The sequence below is a fragment of the Haliaeetus leucocephalus genome, unplaced genomic scaffold (genome assembly GCF_000737465.1).
Source record: "Haliaeetus leucocephalus isolate CR32 unplaced genomic scaffold, Haliaeetus_leucocephalus-4.0 Scaffold136, whole genome shotgun sequence".
Lineage (NCBI taxonomy): Eukaryota > Metazoa > Chordata > Aves > Accipitriformes > Accipitridae > Haliaeetus > Haliaeetus leucocephalus.
This window is the reverse complement of record NW_010972572.1, coordinates 2,739,716-2,748,662: the sequence shown is the minus strand read 5'-3', so window position 1 is coordinate 2,748,662 and position 8,947 is coordinate 2,739,716. Positions and strand designations below refer to the sequence as shown.

Below are 8,947 nucleotides of genomic sequence, written 5' to 3'. Positions count from 1 at the left end.
TCACTGCAGCTCCAGGGTGTTCACATATTCCTTCACCCACCTGGCATCAGGGTTAGCACAGACCTCACGGTCCTTCCTGGTGATGAACCTGTCAAGGGAGGTGGGGAGGTGTTACAGCCCCAGATGGGGAAAGAGGCATGAGGGCCTTGTGTCACTCCCCAGGCACATGCTGACCTGCCCTGTGATCAAAGCTAGCTCCCAAGGGAATCATGTCCCTTCCAGGCTCCCATCCCACAAACCCCCAAGCATCAGGGGGCTGCAGAGCCTGCTAAAACCCAGAGGGGAGGGAGAGATCAGGGTCCCCTGGGAGAACCACCCCCCATGCTCAGATGTTCCTGGCCATGTTCAGTGCAGAGGTGAGCCTGGATGCAGTGTGTGGGCAGCTGGCATACCAGGTGCAAAACTTGCAGGTGGTACATTATGTGCATTGGGCTCATCACCACTGGGAGGTCCTGCTGGCTACACAGGGACCTCCTTCTCACACCTTATTCCCAGCACCAGGATGGTTCAAGGAGACCACTTATTTCTCAGCTGAGGAGGATGAGTGCTCATGTGTTGCACATGTGACCCATGGTGGCTGCCCCATTCCCTTATTGCAGGTATGGTTCCTCACACCACCATGCTCTCAGCCCTGTTGGATGTGAAGCAAAGAGCCCAAAGGCTGGCAGAGCCTTTCCTAAGAGCCCAGAGAATGAGCCAGTACTTACACAACTGCTGGCTGTGAGCACTTGCTGCTAGTGTAGAAATAATCCTTCACGTGACTCTGGGGCAGCTTTCGTAAGGTGTAGCTGAAGCAGCACACAGTTGTGTCAGCCCCAACTGGAAGAGATCAAGAAAGCCAGCATGAGTCTATTACTCAATAAACTGCACATTCCCCAGCCGAGAGCATGGGCAACCATCCCCTTAATCAGCTGTGGCGCCCTCTTTTCTTCCTCTTTCCCCAGAAAGTCAGAAAGAAATTGCTGTGAACACCAAAGCTTAATTAGTCATTGCTAGGATTGCTTGTTAAATGTTTTGCACTCACTTCCAATGATAAAAATACTTTCAGTCACCCTGGAACCATTCCTAAAGCCCGGCAACAAAATCAGGGGAGACGAAAGCTGAAAACTTTGATACTTCTCGGTAAAATTCATCCCGAAGATAAAAGGATGCGAGAAAGGAAGAGCAGACCCAAGAAAGCAGAAGCTATTCACACAGGTTTCCAACCTTTGCAGCTAACATTTTCCAGTTCTGCTTCAAATTCACTGCCAGTCAGAGCAAAAATCCACCCCAAGAGAGCAGAGAGATGCTGTACTCACTTGGAGCAGGAGAGGCCTGAGAAAAGAGGAGACCAACAAGGATGATGGAGAGGCACACTGCAGAGGCGTTCATTATGGACAGAGATGAGCTGCAAGGGAGAGGCAGAGCAGACTCCTCCTGTGTCTGATGTGAGGTGCTCGCTCAGTCCTTGCTTTTTATAGGGACGGTGGCTGGCCCCATCAGTTAGATTTCAAGACAAACACTTGGAGTTTCCATAGTGTAACAGAGCTGATGTCACAGCACCTTTGCCTCAGAAATGCTGAAAAAAGGAAACAGTAGGTCTAGGAAATACCAGAATAGCTTTTGTGTGAGGTGAGGTAACTTTGACCAAACCGGCACCCACGAGGACTATACTGACCAAGACAGGATATGAAACCACCCTTGAACAGCAGGTTCACACTTAGATTCACCAACACGCCAGCAGCACTCATCAACCTCATCCCAGCTTCCTCCCCGAAGGTCCTTTTCAAGGACCCAGGCCTTGAGGACAAAGGTGCTTAGATCCTCAGAATGGCTCAGGGACAGTGCAGGTCCAGCCAGGGAGTTCTTGCTCCCGTGGTGGGTCTGGGACATGCACAGGGCGGATGCAGGGGGACAGTGCAGGCAGCATGGGCAGCAGGCACGCTCTGAGCTCTGCTGCCTGTGCAGGCAGCAAAGATGGCTGGCACCCTGGAGACTGGTTGTAGATCTTGGCACCATAAAAAGTGCAGTCTTGGCACCATAAAACACAAAATCCTCAATGTTGTGCTTCCAGTATGGAGGTCAGGACCTTCAAACCCATCGTAACACACCCCAGCATCAGTCAGTAAGGGGAGTGCTTGCCTGGGAAGCCCGACTCGATGATCAGACTCTACAAACGCTGTCTTCTCCCAGAGACACAGGGCAAACACAAGTGCCAGCATGGGTTTGGTACAAGGTGGGATGCAGAAGGCAGAGCAGGAGATCCCTCTGCCCAGGGAGTGGAGGGGAACCACCTCTCATGCAAGCACGTACCCCCGCCCCTTGTGCACACTCACAGTCACAGGGCCTATGATGTGCTCTGCCCAGAGCCGCCCAGCACTGCCCTTGCCACTAAGCGATGGACTCCCCAGGAAGCATTTCCCCTTTTTCCACCTCCCTCCTCTCTGCAACAGGCATCAACTTTACCAGCTCACAGCCTGTGGTTTCTCTGGGTATTTTCACACCCAGCTCCCAGTGACAACTGCCATTCATGAGGCACCATGAGCTCATCTCCCCGGGATTTCCTCACTGCCCTGCGGCCCCAGTAATGCAGCAGGGACCACAGGGCAGTGCTGCTCTGTTCCCCCACCTGGAGACCTCCTTGTGTCTTGGTGTATTGGGGCTGCCTCCTACAGTGTCCCCTTTACCACAATGTCCCCACAGGTGGGGACCAGTGCTGCAAGAGTCCATGGCTTTCCCAACTCATCCTCTGAGGAGACATCCTCACGGTGCTGGGAGTGGTTGTGTCCTGGGACCCTGAGGACTCCTGCCTTCAAAAGCATGTGAAGGACCTGGAGCTGAACCAAGTGACTGACATGACGAGGTTGTCACAAACATGCGGTGGTAGCATTTTGGGGCAGCACAGCAACATGCTAGCAGGTAGTCAGGTTTTGCAAGGGACAAAATCTCAGCTGGAATTTGCCAAGGGACATCCCACTCTCAGGGATGGAGAGGGGGATTATTTATTGCTACTCCTGTATTACATGTCCTTCAGTATTGCAATTAGCCTGTTGTTCTGGCTAATTTATGTATGCATTGCTCATGCCCCAGATCCATGTAGGGTTACAAAGCAAGGCAATGTGTCTCAGCCTTGTGTCCTCGCTACAGTAACAATTGTATTTTGTACTGAGCCTTGACCTGTCCCTGCTGCCCTAAGGCTGGTCCTGGGGCTGGAACTTCTCTTTCGAAGGAGCAGTGCCTGTATAAATTAAGTTTTTACATCCCCACCACCTGCGCCTGCACACTCCTTGGCTTCAACATGTAGCTTCTGGGCTGCATCGCTTCCTTGTTGCATTTGGTGGGGTGGGAGTCACTCATCTCCCCTTCCTCTGCCATCACAGACAGACTGTTGGGCTATGGGACACGCAAGTGAACCTGTTTTGGTGTGCTCAGATCTGCTGGCAGAGGAAGGACTATGACAAAATATCTGACAGGTCCAGATAGAGATCTAAGAAACCACAGAGTGATACTCTGACGCTCCCCCAACCGCAAAGCTGCCAGAGCTCACGCTCCGTTAGAGCTTGTAGAGGCAACCGAAACCATGACATCTGCATATCTTTCAGAAAGCGCAGGGTGCCTGCGCCTCAGCCCATCCCAGCTCCCTCTTCCCCCCACCCGACATGCCCAAGGGATGGCACAATTCCATCTGACCATTGCACAGCCCAGCCTTGCCCCTCACTTGGCCCCGTGCAGGTTTTTGGAGGTGTATCCCGTAGCCCTGACCATCACGGCAGAGATGCCAGAGCGTTGGAGAGATGCCAGAGAGTTGGAGAGATGCCAGACCATTCATCCTGGCTCCATCCTTGCTCCAGGTCAGCTGTTGCGGGAGGGTGACACTCGTCCCTGCCCTCATCCTACTCTGCACTCCTCCAAAGCTCCCCACCGCCTCCCTTTGCCCTCTTTGCTCGCTGCAATGCAGCTCCTCAGAGAAAGGTGGGGGCAAAGGCAGCGGCCAGCGGCTGGGATCCACCAGGCATTGCAGAGAAACCTGGGCAGAGATCGGGGGGGCATCGTGGAGACAGGGGAGCTGGATGCCAGATGTGCCACCGTGAGCCCAGACCATGAAGGGCTGCTGGGGGGACTGTGGGGACCATGCTGGGGTTTGGCCTCAGACGGAGAGGGGAGTTGCACGGGCCATTTTAGGGAGCTGCATGGGACAAGGTGAACCACAAGGAGGTTCCTGGGCTCTGTGTGCACTGACCCCTGCAAGTCAGAGAGATTTTCTCTCTGTCGATTTACTTCCCCTCCCACCCACACACGAGCATCCAAGGAGCACCGGGCCCTCTGCCGTCTTCTGCGGGAAATGTTCCCGGAGCCCTTTCATTCATCTCCGTCTCAGCGACGGCTCATCCATCCATCTCCCGAGAAGCCCTACAGTGCTCCCTCCTGCCTGCCCAAGTGCACGCGTAGGGGTCTCCTCCCTGCACACAGCCTGGGGCAGGCAGGGCTCCTGCCAGCACCGGGCACCCCCCTGGGTGTCATCCTCTGGGTCAGTGCTCATTCCCCTCGGGTCCGAACCCTGCTGAGCTGGGTGCTGCAGGGACAGGGCTGTGCCCTGGGCAGGGGTCCAGGCTCTGCAGCCTCCTGTCCTGCTGCCCATGCTGGTAGCAACATCTGGGGAGGACGACACATTTCAAGCCCCTCTCCATCTTCCTATGTAGCAGAAAGCCTCTTTTCTAGGAGGTGAGTGCAGGTGGTGGGGGAAAAGTCTGCTTTTGGTTTTGCCCCAGCCTGACTTAGCCTCTTTTCAAATTTTTTTTTTCCTTAAGTGAAATGTATGGGGCCAAGGAAAGAGGCTATGTGTGGTATGCAGGACAAGGGTAGGGGGAATCACAAGCATCACTGCTGCAGGATGCCTGGGCAATGCCAGCACATTGCTGCTGCCTGTGACTCCCGCAAGGAGGCAAAAGGCAAAAGTCTCTGCTCCCTCAGAAGGACTCTCTGGAAACCAGGATCACCTACTCTTTGCAGCTCCAGATGAAGTCTCAAAAGATGGCCCCAACAGGCTGTTTTGCCCTAGAAAAAAAAAGATGCAAATGTTACTCTAAAACCAGTAGGAATGGGGACTCCAGACACACTTCCTCTGCTGGCACAAGGGCTCAGACCCCTGTTTCACTGGAACTCCTGTTTCACTGGAACTCTGCTGATAACAATCAGCCTGCACCTACACTGCTCTGCTTCTCCTGAGGTGACTACAGGGAAACTCTGGCTTATGCACTGGGAGTCAGGGCTGTTGCGTCCATGAAGCTGGATCGCCTGTGCCCAGTGTGATGTGTGTCACACGAGCCTGGCAATGTATAACAGCACATATGGGGTCCATGCTCCACCATCAGCAGGACTGAACCTCCCTGGTGAATCCCCAGGGGACTGCTAAGTCTTTTCTTGAACTATTGGCCATCATTGCCTTCCCCAAACCTGCCTTTGACAGTGATCAGAGACCCAGCACAGCCATCTCCTGCTTCCCAGGCTTGGCAGAGAAGAGGTCCACTTGCACAGAGGGTCTTCCCAGTGCCACAGCTCTCAGAAAGGAGCAGGCATCCCTGCAAAGTCCCCCAGAAAGGCTGTGGCATCTATCCCGTCTGGTCCTCTCCTTGGGCTGTGGGGCCCAAGTGGCCCTGTCCCTTCAAGGCTTGGTTGGTGGCCACCAACAGGTCCACCACCATCACCACCTCATCCCTGGTGGTCTAGTGGTCAGGGTTTGGCACTCTCACTGCCGCAGCCTGGGTTCGATTCCCAGCCAGGGAAGGGGGTTCCTACAGCCACCGCAGGTCCCAGCCTTTTCCTGGGTGGCTGCACTGCCCTCGAGCAGCTCCTGGGGTTCAGCACAGGGTTCAGGAGCTCCCACACCCTGTGCATGGTGCTGGGTCAGGGTTGGATGAATTTTTTTGGGGGGTAGCAGCAGCCTCCTGTCCCCCAATGCCATCGGGCTGCACCACCCAGCAGAAAAATACCCCAGGTGGAGTGAGGGGCAGCCAGGAGCCTGCGATGGGCTGTAGGAAGGAGGGTGTCGGGCTATAGGGAGCAAGGTGATGGGCTATAGGGAGCAAGGTGACAGGCTGTAGGGAGCAGGGTGACTCAGCTGTGTGGGGTGGACATGCTATTGCAGGTTTTCTTCTTGTGATAAGGAGAGGTGCAGGGCTGCTCCACTGAACACGGTCTTGGCCTTCTCCTAAAGGTGAGGGGTCCCTAGGAGATCAGGGCCAGGGTGGGAATAATGCAGGGTGACAGGTCTGTGTCCGTCTGTCTCTCCTGGGGGCAGGGGGGCAGGGGCTGCCAGTAAAATCTCCCGCTGTGAGCAGGATTTGAACCTGCGCGGGGAAACCCCATTGGATTTCAAGTCCAACGCCTTCACCGCTCGGCCATCACAGCAGCTTGCACAGAGTGTCTCCACAGGAGCCTGTGGCTGTGACCCTGCCCCAGGGGACAGAACAGGACCTGATCACACCCTGGATGTGGGTTGTGCCATCCTGGCTCCTGCTGCACACCCAGCACAGGTACTACTGTTACTGCTGCCACCTGCCCTGCACAGAGCTAAGGCTGATGCGGAAATCAGCATCCCAGCAGTGCTGGGAAAGGCAACTGGGCACCAGTCACAACATCAGTGGTGGTGACATGGGAGACAGACATGGTGGGAGGTCTACGTTCCATCTTGTCTCCTTGTATCCAACAGGAAACTTGTTCCTGGATGGCCATCCCCAACCTCCTTTCTTAGTCTGGGAACGTCCCAGCCTCTTCTATCCCCCTCTCCCCCCAATATACATATATTTGTCTCTGTGAAAACAGGTCCAGACTTCACTAACTGAGGCAGGCTGACACACAGACCAGGCAGTGTTTTGCCTTATAGCTGGCAGGATGATGTTGCAGATTTGTGTGGTTTTCACCAGGTTGCTGCATGCCTTTTGGCTTTTAGAAGAGGTGATTTGGAGAAAGGAAGAAAAGGTGACCGTCGAGAGGAAATCCTTGCTGAGCGAGGTCTGGTAGTGACCTTGGCCTCTCCTTTGGAGCACAAATATCCTATTTGGAAGGTAGTCCTAGAAGCACTTGCCTATCCCTGGTTTGGGTGGGAGATAGCTCTGGGAACCTGAGATATCCAGGGCCCTCTCTGGGTTCCCAGAGTTATGCTCAAAAGCTGTGCAAGTGCTTTGCTATGTCATTTCCATCCCACGCATCTTCCATGGGGTTTCATTGGCAGGGAGCAGTTTGGATGGAAACCTCCCTGTGTAGGAACTGCTCCTCTGTGCTCAGCTCTCAGCCCAAAGGTCTGTCTGCACCGCCATCCTCCCTGGCCTCTGCCTCACTTGGTGGTTTGATTTCCCTCCTCCACTGGCCAGGGAGGAGCATAGTCCTGACACTGAGTCAAGCTTGGCACAGTCCCACAGGCACGGACAGATGCCCAGGCATGGGTGGCCACCTGCTCAGATGCATCGATGCACTGGAAACCAGGTGCTCAAACAATCACTGGACACATGAGATAGTGACTAGAGCAAGGCTAGCAAATGTGATAGAGCTCAAGAGAGGGGTGAGTGAGGGGAATACTGTCTTTGGACAATTATGGCAAGACTCAGGAGAAAGGTTAAGCTTAAATTCATCCTTTTCGGTTATCCAGGTTTCCTTCCCCCTCTTCTAGGTGCCATGTTCGTGTTCAGAGCTGGGAGATACATTCCTTGAATCTCCTGAAGTGCCTGTGAGGTTCAGCTTAGGGTATGGCACAAGAGGAGAGAGCCTTCAGAGCTGCAAAGCCACTAACATCCTGATGGGCACAGTTAGTGAAGATGAGGTCTATGGTCTGGAATGAGCTATTTCTCCTTACTCCTTCTGAGGATGAAGTACTGTGCATTTGGTATCCAAAGAGGTCTGTTGAGGTGAGGTTTCATTTCAGGGTAAGAGTTCGAACATCCTTCAGGTAGCAAACAGAGGAACATGGAGGGGCCAGACCAGAGCACATAGACCTGCACATTACCAGAGCCCGAAAGGAGGGGTCTGGAGGGGTCTCCAGAGTATATGGAAAGGACGGAGGGGGGGCGTGTCTAGACCCCAATGGAGGGACCTGGAGAGGACCAGAGGGACCTGGAGAGCAGTGGTACTCTAACGGAGGAGCTTGGAGGTGACCAGAGCTTGAAAGAGATGTCTGAAGGGGTTAAGGAGGGCAAAAGGTGTGGTCTGGAGATCTCAGGAACCCAGTTGAAAGTGTCTGGGGGAGACCAGAGGAGGCAGTATCCCCTAACTGGTTCTTGCAGCCTGGCTGGACTCAGACTTTTATTGCACTGGCCAGAATTCCCACAATATTTCTCAGAGTTGGCTTGGTTGGTTTTTTTTTTTGTTGACTTTTTTTCTTATCTAATCTTGTGTCATCAGCAGGGAACACCTATTTTCATCTACAATTCTTGTGATATTTACAGACAAAACAATCTTGCCTAGTAGAAAGATCAGGATGTGTTTATAGAAAAGTCTGAGTTCAACAGAGCACTGACATCTCTTCTCTTGTAATAAATGGCACTTTTCAGTATTATGCAATATAGAAAACCACAAAGTCTGTCATGAGACAGACCTTATTCTTCCTCAAAGAAATGTTCAGACTCTGCCTCTACTTGCAAGTTTTCACCCTTTGATGTTGCAAGTTTCAGAAAATAGTGACTGCCTTGCTCAAGTGCTGGCTTTGCTGGACCCAGCACACAGTGGTCACCATTCACTGCTGCATCCCATTACCTGATGCAATGTTGAAGACACTTTATCCTGACCATGAAACAGTGCTTAAGCATCTCACTGGCTGTAATATGATGACATATGATGATCAAGAGGCGACTACTACCTGTGCATTGTGACTACTAATGAACCCCTGCAAGCTCCATCCATACAGACATTCCTTCACATGGTTAAGCATTGAATCAAACCACAGAATCTGTGATTATTTTTTACATCTATTCATGTA

At 53.1% G+C, this 8,947-nt stretch overlaps 1 protein-coding gene and 2 non-coding genes across 3 annotated transcripts; 1 reads left to right on the top strand and 2 right to left on the bottom strand.

Moving 5' to 3' along the window:
• On the bottom strand, positions 1-1,371 carry CCL5 (chemokine (C-C motif) ligand 5). Its single transcript, XM_010585935.1, has 3 exons — positions 1,299-1,371; positions 708-819; positions 1-88 (listed from the first exon to the last, which is right to left on the bottom strand). Exons 1-3 carry the CDS (start codon positions 1,369-1,371, stop codon positions 1-3), a joined length of 273 nt encoding a protein of 90 aa, XP_010584237.1.
• A 4,320-nt stretch (positions 1,372-5,691) lies between these two features.
• TRNAE-CUC lies at positions 5,692-5,763 on the top strand. Its single transcript has one exon. It is a non-coding gene; the product is annotated as a tRNA-Glu (tRNA).
• Positions 5,764-6,305: 542 nt separating this feature from the next.
• Positions 6,306-6,387, bottom strand: TRNAS-UGA. The gene has a single exon. It is a non-coding gene; the product is annotated as a tRNA-Ser (tRNA).
• Positions 6,388-8,947: the final 2,560 nt, after the last annotated feature.